The following is a 16,317-nucleotide window of genomic DNA, read 5'->3' as shown; positions in this document are numbered from 1 at the left end:
GTCAGCCTCTCTCTGTCTCTGTCTCTCTCTCCCCTCCATGGGAGGCCTAAGAGAAGTGAGAAGGCTGCTGTTTGCAAGACAGAAGAGGAGCCCTCAGCAGACACCTAATCAGCCAGCACCTCAGTCTTGAATTTCCCAGCCTTCAGAACTGTGAGAAATAAATTTCTGTCATTTAAGCCACCCAGCCTGTGGTATGCTGCCTGGCAGGCCAAGCAGACTAAGACAGATAGGTCCTGACAGTGTTGTGCTGAGCATCTTAGAGCCTGAGGCAATAAGAAAAATGCCTGTTTCTATACATATTTTAATGTTATTTTTTTTAATGGCCAATGTTTTCCAGAACATTAAAGGCACTGGAGAAGCATATATTTGTTTCCATGAAAGCCAGGAAAGTAAAATTGTAATTAGTTCTGGTTTGGGTTATAAATAGAATATTTAAAGTTAAAAGAATGTTGTATATTTTAATATCTCGATTTTACATTTTTTTTCAATTTTTAACACTTTAATGTTCTGGAAAAAACCCTAACCATTAAAAATCTACAACACCATGCAGAGGGTACAACAGTTTTCCTTTGGCCACAGACTCCATGATGGCTTGAGAGGGTGTTGCTCAGAATTCAAAGGCAAGGTTCTTCTGGGGTTTCTTTTATGGCTTGTTTCTTTTATTTTCTTTATTACTGAAGTAATGCATACTCGTTAAAAAATAATAATCTGAAGGCAACCACCTGAAGAGGAGAACCAATGGAATACATATCACTCCAATTAACTGGAAGAATGCTAGGGTTCCATCTTGAGTCAGACGTCTATCCACGTTCTACTCTTTGCCCATGAATGCATGAATGTTAAGCAGGAAACTAGGACCCTCTCCTGATATTCCTGGAAGAGGGAGCTCTGTTATGGTGCCTGCTGCCTCTCTCCCCACTCTCACTCTTCCCATGGGAGGTGGTTATGGGAGAGGGGCTCATACATGGAACTCAGCCCTTCTTCTCTTTGAGAACCTGCCTGTCCACAGAAAGTGTGTTCTGCTAAGTGCAGTTTCTCTGTGGTCTGCCCAGCAGAGGGCAGGCTCCACAGCAAAGGCCACTGTCCTGAGGGGAAAGGAGGTCTTTTTTACAAGCCCCTACTAATATTCCCACAAGTTACACAAGCATGTCTACGTACATGCTGTCTCTCTCTCTCTCTGTTTCTCACACACACACACACACACACGAGAAAATCTCGAAAACCTTAGTTGATTGAAGATATTCAATTTTGCCCAAATGACATTTTCAATGAAATTTCCATGTGGCCAACTTGTTTTTTGACCACATTATTTTATTTTAATTCATTTTTTAGATGGGGTGTCACTCTGTCACACAGGCTGGAGTGCAGTGGTGCGATCTCAGTTCACTGCAACCTCCACCTCCCAGGCTCAACCATCCTCCCATCTCAGCCTCTCGAGTAACACGGACCACAAGTGCATGCTACCACACCTGCCTATTTTTGTTTTGTATTTTTGGTAAACACGGGGTTTCACTATGTTGCCCAGGTTGGTCTCGAACTCCTGAGCTCAAGAGATCCACCCGCCTCGGCCTCCCAAAGTGCTGGGATTACAGATGTGAGCCACTGCACACGGCCTTGACTATATTCTTTTAAATCAAAAGACCTGGATCCATCCTTACTGAGTCTCCTTCAAATAACTAGCTTTCATCTTCTACTTCATTGAGTATTTATCTGTATTAACAAGCAGCTACTGATTGGTTTTTCTTCTCCTGTTGGCCAGCAGAAGGAGTTCTGTGAACAGATTCTCTGGCTCTAAGAAGTCTGGAATTTTCATCTTCTCTCATAGGACCTTGACTCTGAGCTTTAGGTTGTAAAAAATATACAGTTCTTGGGGCATTTCATGGCTGTTTTGGTCCGGGGGTGGTTTGTGAATGGGGCTGAGGCTCACCTGTGTCATTAAGTGGCCAACACGTCTTACCTGGGAGTGCTCCTGGCTGGGCACAGCGCTCAGACCTGTTGCTGCCATGTATGTGCTGCCAATGGTCTTAATCTTTTCAACTCCACTGAATTTTGGCTTGGAAAGAAGCTGTGAAGCAATGACAACCATCCAGTTACTCAGTTGGATGCTGACCTGAAGCTGAGCATTTTATAGAGACATTCTCAAATGCTGGTTCACAGTAATGCCATGACTTGTTTCAACCACTGCGTATGCACCCTTGGGCCCTGGGCTTTTCCAGGAATGAAAACTTCATGTATTTCATACAGCACATGTCCTTGGAGGAAAGTACAGCATAATGATTTACTTCCAAGGAACACGAATTACCATTCAAACTTCGCTAGTGAAGGAACCAAGATGAATTATGATGCAAATGACAATGGGCTTGAATAAATTTCCTGACTATGCATTTGAAAGGCATAAATATAAAATTATGATTCGATGAGTGAGCTCTTTCTTGCATGGTCAGAATTATTTATGATCAAGTATTAGTGCTTCAGGTGGATGGAATAAAGATCTAAATGGTTGTCATCAGCCCTAGCCTAATACATATATTAGCAAGAGAAGCCAGCTCTCCCTCTCTCTCTCTCTCTCTTTCTCCCTTCCATGGGAGGCCTAAGAGAAGTGAGAAGGCTGCTGTTTGCAAGACAGAAGAGGAGCCATATGATATACGTGTATATATATATATATATATTTGAGACAGAGTCTTGCTCTGTCACCCTAGCTGGAGTGCAGTGGTGTGATCATAGCTCAGTGCAGCCTCCATCTTCCAGGCTCAAGTGAACCTCCTGCTTCAGACTCCCAAGCAGCTGAGATCACAGGCATACACTACCACGTGCAGCTAATTTAAAAATTTTTTTGCAGAGACAGGGTCTCCCTATGTAGCCCAGGCTGGTCTCAAACTCCTGGGCTCAAGCGATCCTCCCACCTTGGCCTCCTAAAGTGCTAGGATGACAGGCACAAGCCAGCACAGCTGGCCCGAGCCCTACTATTTCTTGTCTTGGAATTAGTTATCAGCATCCCACTTGACTCCTCCTTAGTCTGCTGAGTTAGGCTTTCAGCTGGGATGGAGGAAAGGCAGGGATAAGAACAGAAGCTGTAGGAAGGAAGAGGAATGGGCTTGCACGTGAAGGACACCCTGGAAGGTCTGTACCCACTCAGGAGGGCAGGGCTCAAATGGCACTGACGGGAGACCAAGAGCGTTTTCTTGCCCCTCCCTTGGATCTCTTGATTTCAGAGGAGATTCCTCCAGGATTACATATCTAATAATTTAAGACAGATGAGCAAATCCCTGTATCACCTATCCACATATCCACTGTCACTCACCCGTTAGTACTGGGGAATGTTTATTTCACTGAGGAGCAGCTGAGACCCCCAGCCGCTGTTTGTCACGATGCACCCAAGATCACAGTGGTAATCGCTGGCGGTCATGACGTCACCATGAATATCTAGCATCGACCTCACAGTGATGATGGTGGTGAGAGAAAATGCACAGGGCCCACAAGACATTTAGGAGGTTTGCCTGAAACCACCGTGTTATGTAATCTCATCATGTATTTCAAAATTCCATGAATCATCATTAACACATGCTCCTGGACAGATGTCAATTTTCTTCTATTTTGCAAGATAGTGATAAGAATAGTGTGGCTGCAATATCCTTAAACCAGAGGGGCGTTTGTTCTTACTGGGAAATAGAACACACTCTTCTCTATGTAGAAAGTTGAAAAATGACACCTATTTCAAATTCTAAAACAGACACTCTGTCCCTTCTAAAGTATGTTGTATTATCCCCCCATACAGATTGTATTTTCAATAAAATGTCATCCATGCATAGTGCAAGTTGATATCTGACAAAGGCATTGAAGTAGGCACAGACACACCAATAGTCTATTACAATTCATTATCTTTTTATGTAGAAAAGGATGGGCAAGTATTTTACGTCAAATTCAAGCCTTTGTAGAGAATCTACTAGCACACTGGATACACATTTGATTTAACAGATTTTGGTAGCTGTTCCTAGCAGTCATACCAGCTTCAAAAATACAATGTATTTGTCTACCTCAAATTAGTCAGAGACCTAAATAAAGCAAAAGGCTTTAATGCCATCTGCCAGAAATTATGCCAAAGGACAAGTTTTTTTGGGATAGGCCACTATCCTGAAGTAACTTCAAGTGCACAGGTGTGAGACTGGGTGTACTCCTGCCCTTCAAGGGCAACTCTCAGTACCTACATCATCAAAGTCAGCGATGATCTCGTTCAGGAGCCGAAGGCATTCCAAGCCCTCCTTGTTCACGTCGGATTCTGTATAAAATTCTTTGAAATCCGGAATGGAGGCAAACATGACGCAGACGCAGTCATAGGACTGGTGGTATAGCTCCTGCTTGGAAGAAAAGCAAGAGCTGATCACTAGGAGACTGACCTTTAGACAGAAACACTCCACAGGCAAGTGGCTTGTTTATGCCGGGATTCACACAGACATCACCCAAATGCCTACTCCACTTGTCCCACCCCAGCCTCGGCCCAATCCACACGCTGCCGCTGCTCGCAGGGGAAAGCTTCTAATGAGCTGGATTCAGGCCACTACCAGTTAAGAAGAGGTGCCTTGCCAGTTAAACCTCTCTGTCATATTGACTTGAGACAATGACAAGAGACCACAGAGTTCTGGCTTAGTAAAAAGTGTCCTTTAAACAACTGAAGGGAAACAAAATAATTTCCCAAACTCTCAGATTGTCCTGAAATAACTCGTTATGGCTATAGTATTTGGATGGGAGTCTTGATGAATTTTCCTCTTCAGTGTCTCCTGAAAACAGCACATGGAATTCATCAAGTTACTTCTTATTACACCAGAAAGAACCAATAGAGCTCCTCAGTCTACTTATTTATATTATATTAGACACTGACTATATTTATTCAGGATATTCTTTTGTTTTTAAATAGGAAGAAGCTCATAGTTCTTTATCCATAGACATGAGTTAAATTGCAATGTCTTGTAAACACAATTTCAAGGTGTTTCCATAATTTTCCCAACACAGTGACACCTTCAAATTCAATGAAGGTTCCAGAAAGGAAGAGTTGTTAGGTGGTCTTGGGGGCTAGTCCGAGGTGTGGAGGATCTGCCCTTCCACTGGCAAGGGCTCCTCAGACCCCCGAGATGGCCCTGACACAGGCAGACTGGCCGGAGACACTGTGGACGCAGCGCAGCATGGGAAACGCTTTCTTGTCCAGGAAAGGTGAGGAGAGTTCTGTTAAACAAGATGGCTGCCCTCTGAGGGGAGGGAAAAATGGTTGGTGCTTCCTGTGTGTCTGGCAGGGCGAGGGAATCCATTCTACATGAACATTATCAGTAAGCCCTGCTCTTTGGGGTACCCAGATGAACTCCTTTACAGAGAGCAAGCACTTAAATAGTATCATAACTCCAAGGTTTGGTGGCACCTCAGAGGAACTGTTCTTTCCCCAGGGAGGTCCCGTCACAAACCCATCAGAGCCAGGGCAACCCAACTGAAGGTCACAACAGTTTTGAGAAAAAGATGGACTTTTTCCTTTTCTGGTTATCAGGACCAGCCACTCTATAATCCCTACTACTGCCTCAAGATCTGTACAAAGTACATGAACAATGAAATCAAGGTTTTCTTTTCTATTTTGTGCTCAATATGATTGTGCTGGTTTCTTGTGCAGAATTGTATTTTCTCTCTCTCTGCAAAGCTGCCTTTGTGAACACTCATATCCTCGGTAGGCAGCCTATGACAGCCAAGGCACAGTGCTGGCAATGCTGACAGCAGCCGGGGGGTCAGAGAACAGGGATGAGAACCCCCTAGGATCTTGTGTGGGTTAAAAATGTCAGTTTTATAAAAGTGGTATAAACTCCACTGACGTCCCTGTGCTTGAGGAAAAGGGTGCATCTAGCAAGGGGAGGACATATTTTCTTTCTTTCTTTTTTTTTTTTTTTTTTTTTTTGAGACAAAGTCTCACTCTATTGCCCAGGCTGGAGTGCAATGGCGTGATCTTGGCTCACTGCAACCTCCACCTCGCGGGTTCAAGCTATTCTCCTCCCTCAGCCTACTGAGTAGCTGGTATTACAGGTGTGCACCACCATGCCCAGCTGATTTTTTTATTTTAGTAGAGACAGGGTTTCACCATGTTGGCCAGGCTGGTCTCGAACTCCTGACCTTGTGATCCACCCACCTTGGCCTCCCAAAGTGCTAGGATTACAGGTGTGAGCCACTGCACCTGGCCGAGGACATATTTTCTATATCCTGCATTTCCCCACTCTCTGCTGACACTGTCCAGAGTGCTCTTTGGGGAATGATAATGATGACAAGAATAAGCACGATAATAGCTAGCACTTACTGAGTGCTCACCACATGGTAGGACGGGCACCTCTCTGAACACTTTACGTGTATGAACTCACCACAACTACAACCCTATGAGGCTGGTACTAGAGTTTTCCACCTACAAATAAAGAAACTGAGGCACAGAGTGGTTACATTACTTGCCCAAGGCTGGAGTTATCAAGTCTGACAGTAGAATCCACCCTTGTAAATGCTACACTTTATACTTTATCAAGTCTCCGGGATGATCATGGGCTTCACTGCTTGGTTTGGGGGTAGCACAGGGCCTCTGACACTTGCGGGTCCTGTCACTTTACCTTTGTCTTTTCCTCTGGAGTCTTTAAGGGTGTCTTGAAGTTGGAGATGATGAAATGCAAGACTGAACTGATGGGCAGTTTGGATCTGACATGTCATTTCATTACACAGGACCAAAATGGGGCTGCACGGGAAAATCTCTAATGGGACTTCCAAGAGGGCAGGTGCCTGGGCCTCCCCACTGACCAACTGACCCTCATCCCCTAGGCTGGGCTCCAAGCACAGGCATTGTTTTGGAAAGTTCCCTGGGTTATTCTGCTGTGCAGCCTTGAGTAAGAATGACAGATTACATGAGGAAATGGAGCTCAGGGGAGCTCGGGTTGCCACCAAGGCTCTCAGCTGGCTGAGGGGAAGGGCCAGGACCAATCCCTGCATTCTCTGCAGGCTGTGAATGCTTCTGGAGAGCTTGGACTACAAACTGATCACCCACCTTCTTTGGCAGAGTGGTCACTTGGAAGCTCTGAGGGAATGCCCAGGGTGAGCTCAGGTCACTGCTCACCTGGTCCTCAGATTCAGGGCTTCCATAAGACTATAACTACTGGGAAACCAGGGAAACTTCTAGGCTTCTTAAATTCTCTGGAGCCTGTGAAACTTGGAGGGCTGAGAACCATGCACTGAACTCGTGAGAGGTTCCCTCATGTGGTTCCATTGGGCTTGGGGCCAGAGAGGATTGCATGCTGACTGGTAGATGACTTGAGATTGTCTTAGACTTCCAGAGGACCTGGGGGCTGGAGTAGGGCAGGTGGGCAGCCTTTGAAGATAATTTGGAATTCAAGGTCTAGAATGGGTGACCCATGTCAGCATATAGCTACCCAAAAGTATTACTGAGCTTTAGAATTGAAAGTGAGTTTAGATGTCTCCTCAACACTCATTCACATGTAACCATTCTGTTGAACGAGCTCAAGGCATGAAAAGATAATCACAAAGCAACTGCATTTCTGTGGCCACTACCCCTTTCAGTTTTTGGAGTGTGGCTAGATCTTCCCTATCTTGGATGAACACTCGGGACTACTCTGGCCCTGCATGTCACTGTGTGTAATGCAACGTCCTCTCATCCATAATTAGAGGCCCCAGTCCAAGAAATAGTCAAAACTCGGCCGGGCACATTGGCTCATGCTTGTAATCCCAGCACTTTGGGAGGCCGAGGTAGGTGGATCACGAGGTCAGGAGATCGAGACTACGGTGAAACCCTGTCTCTACTAAAAATACAAAAAATTAGGCAGGCGTGGTGGCAGGGGCCTGTAGTGCCAGCTACTTGGGAGGCTGAGGCAGGAGAATGGTGTGAACCTGGGAGGTAGAGCTTGCAGTGAGCCAAGATTGTGCCACTGCACTCCAGCCTGGGCAACAGAGCAAGACTCCGTCTCAAAAAAAAAAAAAAAAAAAAAAAGAAATAGTCAAAACTCTTGCCCTCGTTGTACCTATGGCTTGTGCTCTTCCCCAGTGTGGGCCTTTTGCAGGTGGAGAAGGGGGATCAGTTGGCTTCTACTCTCTCTCCACCACTCCTTCCACCTCCCCTCTTCCTAACTTGCTAGCTGGGTTTTCCAAACCATCCAGAATGGAGAACAGGGGAAGGAGGAAGAGGCTGTGAGGCAGGACAGCTTCCTATTAGCTGCATCCCGCTCCCTGAATACTCAAACCTGGCTTTCCTCCTGTGGATGTCTTCATGGGTTTTTGGAAGACTCCCTGCCATTTCGCCCATCCCTGGACATCCCCCCAACCCTGAGTCTTCCATGATGGAGGCCATGCACGTCCCTCCTGCTCCTCACTACCCTCTCAGGTCCAGGCTTTTGGGCTATTTCTTCGAGTTTCACTGTGGAGGTGCCTTCACCTCCCACTGCCTCCCCTCCGTCCCCCAGGCAGCTTTGTAACATTGGATCTAAAACAACCCTACACCAATTCTCTTTTTCTTGCTTGATCCTTGGGCAACACTGAGCACCCTTTGCTGTCCAAACAACTGACAGTCCAGCCATGTCCCAAACCACAGCTCCCCACCCTGTGTGCCCAGATGCTCCATCAGCACCTGCATTCAGCATTTCCAAGTATCAGAACCTGCCTGCTATCGGTGTCCCCCAGTTGGAGATGCTTCCCAGGACCACTCAGAGACTCAAGTCATGGGGTGCTGCCAGGCTGAGCAGTTCTGGCCTGTTCACAAGGCTGGAGGTGAGGGGGGATCCCCACCTTCCCCTCTCGGAGGGGGCTCATCCCCACTACATTCTGCCCAAACCCTCTTTCAACCTCTAGTCTTCTGGCCAATTCATAAGCTCCCTGCAGGTCAAAGAAGGCATTTGTAAGCTCTGCACACTGTTTAATGCCTCCTTTGGAATAAGAGAGCAAGTGTCTCCTAGTGTCACAGGCTGAAATTCCCTTTGACACCCTGTTACACACACATGTGCCTTATCAAAGGGCCTGCTGTGTGCCAGGCTTCATACCAGGTGTTAGGGACACAGGGAAAAAGAACACAAGCCCTGCCCTTAAGGAGCATAAAGTCTGGTGGGAGAGACAGAGAAAATCAAGAAAACATAATAAAGCGCAGTTGGTGCCGTGGGCCCAGGTGTGGAGACGTCTGGGGCTTTTCATCCAGGTGGGCATGGGGGTTGGAGTGTTCTAGAAAACACTCAGAGCTGCCACCGGTGCTCAGGTCTCCCACCTTCCAGACCAGACTGGTGCTTTGTCTCACTGACTTGGGCTGCATAGAAGCTTTGGATCTTCCACGTTTCCTGAGTTGACCGACGTGGGAACCGTTAAGCACCTGGTGTCCCCAACTGTCAGTTAATGCCTAATTTACTCAGGGGAGTCAAATGACTAGAAAGTACAGAAATGTCTATTGAAACCCCAGGGGCATGCTAGCCTGACCCTCCTGCAGAGGACGCATGGGCATAGAGCTTAAAGCTCAGCGCTGTTGAGTGATCTGCCCGGTCGTCACTGGGAGGGCTCTCCCCAGCAGAAAGGGAGGTGCTGTTTGCACATGAGGGGCATTTCCCAAATTTCTGTGGTGGCATCCATGGCTCATGTGGCTTGTTTTGATCAGGCATTGGCTCTCTCCAAATGAGGCTGTCTGGCTCACAATCCTCTACCACCCGGGGACTTGGCACGTGGTCGATTTGGTGACAAAATGCAGTCTTCTCCCCAAGTGATGAGAACTGGCTTTGATGCCCATTGAAGGGACTTTTCAGAAATGTTCCTGCCACACACAGAGGTAGGGAGAACAGGCTTCCGAAAGAGAGAAGGCTCCCATCTGGGTGCACAGAACTCTCCTGATGAGCCTGAGGGTTGTGTGGGCTGAATCTGGCCATGACAGTTAGCAGCTGATGGAGAAGCTTCAGGAAGTTTTAAGTAACACAAGTGCCCAGGAGAAAGAAGAGGCACTGCAAAGCCAGGGTAGACACAGGCAGCCAACCCTATGCCCATGAGCCCGAGCACAGGCCTATGAGCACTTCTCCATTGAAATAAAACCTTTTCAGAATTGATTGTTACAGCGATTACATCATTCTTGACTCCCTATTTCTGAAGGGAAATTAATTTCCTTTGTGCATTGATGCAGTGGGTAGGAGAGCAAAAATGACATGATCTGTGTTAATGCAGGTCTTGGCATAAGCTGTGCCATTTTCCAAGGATTGTTCCAGAAGCCATGGAGTGGAGGCTATCCAAAGACGCCCTGCCCCGGACTCAAAAAGTCATCAGCAACCACAGGTTGTGCCACAGAGAGGAATGGAACTGCCTGCCTGGTCTCTCCCAGAGTCCTGACCTGTCGGTTTTGGTCCCAGGAGGCCATTCATCCTCAGGGCAGTGATTCTGCAGGGAAGCAGCTCCCATCCTGTTTATGCATGAAGTATTTCACTAGTTAAGTCAGAAAGGATGCAGGTATAAGCTGATCCCATGCAGGGAAATAAAACATGACTTCAAGTCCTTTTTTTTTTTTGGCTTATAGGTAGACCTTGTTGTATTGCGTCTTGCTTTATTGCAGTGCACAGATATTGCGTCTTTCACAAAGTGAATGTTTGCTGCTGCCCTCCCTTGACCAAGTCTAATGGCACCATTTTCCCAACAGCATGTGCTCATTTTGTGTGTCCATGTCAGCATTTTTTGCAACAAAGTATTTTAAAGTTAAGGTATGTACATTTTTTTACACATAATGCTATTGAATACTTAAAACATACAGTATAGTGTAAACATAATCTTCACATGTGCTGGGAAAGCAAAAATTTGTGACTTGCTTGATAGTGATATTCACTTTATTGCAGAGGTCTGGAACCAAACCGGCAATATTGGTGAAGTATAGCTATATTTGCTTTTGCCAAAGTCTTGTTTTCCTGTGTTATTTCCAGAAGACTCACAGAGCAGTATCACCAAGAGTTTAGTGGAAATGGATTAGTGTGGTGGATGCCGGGGTAACCTACACAAAGGGGCTGAGGGCCTGCTCCCATCCACCCCACACCCCAGAAGCCTCCCCCGGGACCTCTGCATTCAGAGGCACTGAGCACTCAGCATCAGGGCTTGGCCCACCCTGCTGAGAGGGGGCTGGGAAAGCAGACGCTGCCCACAGTGCTTTTTATCCAATGCCAGGAACGGGAGCGAAGTGATTACATTGAGTTTTGTTTTCCACTTTATTCGGGCTCTAAAAATGTTGGGCAGGAGCCCTTTCTGAAAGCTTTTGATCAATTCCCAGGGGCAGTGATTCTTAAGTTTTGCATGAATCTGGGATATTTGCTTAAAAGATAGCTAACAGTATTTACTACATGCCATGCACAGTTCTAAGAGCTTCATCTAAATTATTGCTTCAAAAATTGGTAATGGTCTCTGAGAGGACTCTGAGGCCCCACAACCAAGAGGTGCCAGGGCTGGGACAGATGCTTTGCTCTCAGTCACCTCTCAGGGCCCAGGATGTCAAGGAAGGCTTGTGTGGGGACCAGGAATAGCCTGTTTAGCAGGTGCTGCAGGTGGTCCTTCACTTTCAGAAGCGCTGCTCTTGTCTGCAGGGACTTCTTTGGTCCCAGCATCAGCCACACTTTGCCATGCAGGTTCAGTAAGGGGTAGGGCTTCTGCTCAGGGAAACCTTAGGGAGGGAAAGAGCTCAGGCAGGATGTCAGTATTTGGTCCTGACACTGTAGAGGGGACAGAAACCTTGATGATAGCTACACTCTTAAACAGCATGGGCACCGTTATCATTCAGCTGTGCAAGGCCACACAATATTAGCCCCACCTGGTCTGGGATTGCAAGGTTAATATTACATCATTAGGTCAAGGAAATTGATTCTTCTGTCCAGTGAGGAGGCTACTTTAGGGCAGCAGGGTCCAACGGCCATAGGGGACATTCCACAGAAGGGAGGGGCACGACTTTGCTATGCTTTATGCACGCAGGTGGCTCTCCTTATAACACCCTCATTATGTGTTTTCAGAACCAAACAAAACTCTCCCTTTCTGAGACTCACTGTGGGAACTCTGAGAACTTTTGGCAGGGGGTTGGTGCCTCTCTTTCTTGCTCAGGCCCTTTGTGTGGGCTGTGTTTTGCATGCAGTGCTGTTCCCATGGGGACTGAAGCCTCCAGAATCTCCCCACACTCACTGTTCCTGCAACTGGCTAGCAAACCTCCCCTGGGGGAGTACAGGGTCCTTGAGGAGACAGCATGTGGCTGCTCTGATTGTGGTGGGGACTGGGGGCTCCTTTTTATAGTTTAGTCCCCAAGTCTTACAATGGCTGCTAGAGTAGCCATCACCCCCATTGCTTACCCTTTTAGACAGAAATTGGGAGTAAAATTTGAAATGTTACAGCCAAAGGAAGATCTGCATTGTGTGATTAAATACAGAGAACCCTGCAGCCCGCCAGCTGAGCAGAATGACACGATCATGTCATTTCCCAGCATCATAGTGGGAATGATGATGCTCTGATTTAAGGTTCAGTGTCCACTCTTCTCCCTTCCAGAGAACCGTGTCAGGTCAGCAGCGAGACTGCAAGCCTACCAGGCAGGAATCACTGGCCTTGAGCATCATCCAAACATCCTTGGCATGCCTGTTACGGAACGTGGAGCCATCCGTGCTGGTCCAAGTCTGAAGAGCTCTGAAACCAAGCTCTTTCATTTTCCTACAGGGCTGTAGGCTGCCCCCAGTCAGGTGTAGATTTGAGGACCCTGTATTTCCTGAATGAAGAAAGGAACCATCTTCAGGTGCTGCAACTGGAAGCTTTTTGAACAGGCACTGATCATCTGCAGGCGGATTTATTTCAATGCTTAAAGACAGGTCCCCATGTACACACAGGGCTACAGTGGCTGTGATGACACCCCCAAGGGGTTCACCTTCTTTATTTGACAAATACAGAAACAAAGCCCAGAGCTGGCTTCATCTAAATGTTCCCATTCCTGCTTTGTTCCTGGAAAGTTCCCGAGCTGCCCTTGCAGTGAGGCAGTGCCAAAACCAGGGCTCAGCCCAGGTCCTGAGTCCCCACTCTGGGCTCCTGTTAGGCCGTGCTGCCTGCCCCACTACTCAGCCTTACACCATGGAGCTCGCAGGGTGGTGAATGCTACAGGAGACAGTGTGTGTCTTTTTTGTTGTTGTTGTTGCAGTTGAGATGGAGTCTCGTACTGTTGCCCAGGCTGGAGTGCAAAGGCACGATCTCGGCTCACTGCAATTTCTGCCTCCCGGGTTCACGTGATTCTCCTGCCTCAGCCTCCTTACTAGCTGGGATTACAGGCACATACCACCATGCCCGGCTAACTTGTTTTTGTATTTTTAGTAGATACGGGGTTTCACTATGTTGGCCAGACTGGTCTTGAACTCCTGACCTCATGATCCGCTCGCCTTGGCCTCCCAAAGTGCTGAGATTACAGGCCTGAGCCACCGCACCCAGCTGACACTGTGTGTCTTTAACCCAACAGCAGCACTCCTTAGGAAACTTGGAGGAAAATGTCACGTCACCCTCAGGAGCACCAGAGGGTTGTGCAGTGGCATGAAGGTCCCTGGTACACAGCAGGGCCACGAAGGAAATGGAGGACTCACTGTGAGCTGCGAACACCCGCACTTCGCTGCTGTCTTCCCTCTCATGCATATCCCACCTGTGTGGATGTGGGTGCCGTGCACACCTCTGTGAAATGCCCGCCTCACCTGGGGGGCTGCAGTGCGAAGGCACCATGCAGATGTCCCTCAGCCTGCCTCCTGCAACTGGAAGGCAAGGCACCATGCTTCTTCTTTTATGGATGAGGACGGTGAGGCTCGGACAGGGAAGTAACCAGCTCATGTTCACAGGAACAGACAATGTTGGGAGTAAGATTTGAGGCCACACTGTGTAGCTCTAGGTTTTATTCTCCTTCCCCATCTTGCCTTTCCTTATTATTTCCAAGGAGGATAACTGTATTCTGATGCTTGCTTAGAATAAGCCAAGCAAACAAGAAAGAGCAGAGAGAACCTGCTATTCCTGGAGGTCTGGCCCAGGGAGGCTGTCAGGACATGAGACAGGGCTCTGCAGGGCTGTGAGGCTGAACCCTGGGGCCAGTGTACCTTCTGTGCTCCCCACAGACCTTCACAGAGCTTCTCAAGCTCCAGAGCTTTCCTCTGAGCCCATGTCCAGGAAGGGACCCTCCTATCAGCTCTCAAATTCTTTTTAAGATGTTTATTTATTTATTTAGAGGTGGAGTTTCGCTGTTGTCGCTGAGGCTGGAGTGCAATGGCGCGAGCTCGGCTCACTGCAAACTCCACCTCCAGGTTCAAGCAATTCTCCTGCCTCAGCCTCCAAAGTAGCTGGGATTACAGGCACCCACCACCATGCCCAGCTAATTTTTTTTTTTTTTTTTTTTTTGGTATTTTTAGTAGAGACAGGGTTTCTCCCTGTTGGCCAGGCTGGTCTTGAACTCCTGACCTCAGGTGATCCACCCACCTTGGCCTCCCAAAATATGAGATTACAGGCGTGAGCCACTGTGCCCGGCCTCAGCTCCCTTACTCATCTCCCTTTGCTCTCTTCCTGCCTGCTCCAGTGGGCTCTTCTCAGGTCTTGAATTAGGCACTTTCCTGGCACCTGTGGAAAAGTAGCCCCTTGGAGCCTGAAATGTTCTCTCCCTGTTCCTCTCTCCCCCTGGCCCCCTTCTCCCAGCTAGTTTCTAGCACTTTCTTTCCAGATTCAGAAGCCACTTCCTCATGGTGGCAGCCTTTCTGGAGTACCATATTTACACCCCCGTGTCCTTGGAGATAACAGGATCCTATCCCCAGGAGGCGCCCACGGAGGATGAGGCCACCCTAATCCCATTCATCTCTGTATCCTGGGCCACCACCAGCCTGGCTACAGGGCACGGGAAACATGGGGACCTTGCTGAATTTAAAAATGGGCTGGAGACCCTTGTTAACGAGAACAGAGGGCCCTTTAATAGACATCGTGATTTTATTACCTGTGATCAATAGGAAAATCAGGTGCTGAAGAACCCACCAAATGTAATAAACACCAGGAGAAGAGACAGGAAAGCCAGCGGGCCATGAGACTTGTTGTATAGCCCTGGAAGACCCACTGTGCCCTGAATGTTTCCGGGAAGATGAGAGTGGTGATGTCTAGCACCTCATCTGCCACCTGGCACCTTCTTCTTAATGCCAACTTCAAATCCGCTACAGAAAAATACTGTTCCAAGGCTTCTCACTGCAGGTTGCTTTGTGTTCTGGTATCATCTGGGTTGAGCTTATCCATTAAGGAGTTCATCCATCTACAGGTGACCCCCGCCTCTTTTGCGCATGCCTCCCACACCTCAGTGAAAATGTCCTAAGAACAGGGGTTACACCTCTGAAAAAAGAATCTCAGGACCCCAAACTCACTACAAGTTAAGCTTGGGAACTGGGTCATGCAAGAAACTACCTGCTTTTTGTTCCCACATGGATGGCTGCAACATAGAAGGGCCACAGAGCACCCTAGGTGGCCTCCCTCACAACTGCTCAGGAAAGAATTCCTTGTGGGCCCTGAAATCTTTCAGAATAGACACCCCGCAAAAAAAACTAACCAGAAAACAGAGTTCTGTTGACTCTCATCCTGGCAATGCAAATTAATAGCTGATCTTCACAGATACTGGACAAAGACCAGACCAGAAATCATCCCTTGGCTCAAGCAGAGGAAGGCATAATGGGCTTTTCTGACTCCTCTCTTTTCACATGGAAAATGTGGTTTCAATGAGCACTAATCAAGCCTCACAAGAATGTAACCACCTCCCGTCTACCCCATTTCTCTTTTTATTCCTTTTCCTCCTTCCCCTACTGTCCACCCTTTCCCCTTTCAGTATTGAAGTCCTCAGAACTCTCTTTGGGAAAAGCACAGGCCAAGAATCCTAGTGTAACTTGTGTTTCTTTTTCCTGGGCACCATCCTCAACCTTGGAAAATAAACCTCTAACTTGACTGAGACCTGTCTCAGACACTTCTTGGTTGACACATCTCAGACATCTGCGAAACACCACAGAACTGAGCGCAGGGCTTTGCATCCTGTGGATGCTCAGATACATCCTTCTCACGTTAAGTCTAAATGTAGACACATCTGCTTTCTCTTGCACTTCAGCAATACAATATTAAAGACATCTCACAACATCTCTCTTCAAAACCCATTTCAATATTTAACTGACATTGTAGTCTTTGCAACTCTAGCTAATCCATTCGGATAAACACTCCATGAAATTCCCATTTCCATCCACTCTAACGGATGGACTCAGGTCTTTGGTCTGCTCTTGCGTAGATAACTCCTAAATC

At 47.5% G+C, this 16,317-nt stretch overlaps 1 protein-coding gene across 5 annotated transcripts in view; it reads right to left on the bottom strand.

Moving 5' to 3' along the window:
- Positions 1–16,317, bottom strand: part of ADCY2 (adenylate cyclase 2) — a 430,631-nt gene that overhangs the window by 21,126 nt on the left and 393,188 nt on the right. For 2 of the 5 annotated variants that reach the window (XM_054487682.2, XM_054487684.2), the window contains 2 exons: positions 4,206–4,352; positions 1,958–2,065 (listed from right to left, as the gene is read on the bottom strand). In XM_054487682.2, coding sequence (XP_054343657.1) covers positions 1,958–2,065; positions 4,206–4,352 — 255 coding nt within the window. Of the gene's footprint in view, positions 1–1,957; positions 2,066–4,205; positions 4,353–9,823; positions 12,752–16,317 lie in introns of those variants that run through there. The other 3 variants (XM_054487686.2, XM_054487685.2, XM_054487688.2) reach the window with 3 other exon arrangements.

This window comes from Pongo pygmaeus, chromosome 4 (assembly GCF_028885625.2).
Source record: "Pongo pygmaeus isolate AG05252 chromosome 4, NHGRI_mPonPyg2-v2.0_pri, whole genome shotgun sequence".
In the NCBI taxonomy this organism is placed as follows: domain Eukaryota; kingdom Metazoa; phylum Chordata; class Mammalia; order Primates; family Hominidae; genus Pongo; species Pongo pygmaeus.
This window is presented reverse-complemented; position numbering and strand designations above follow the sequence as displayed.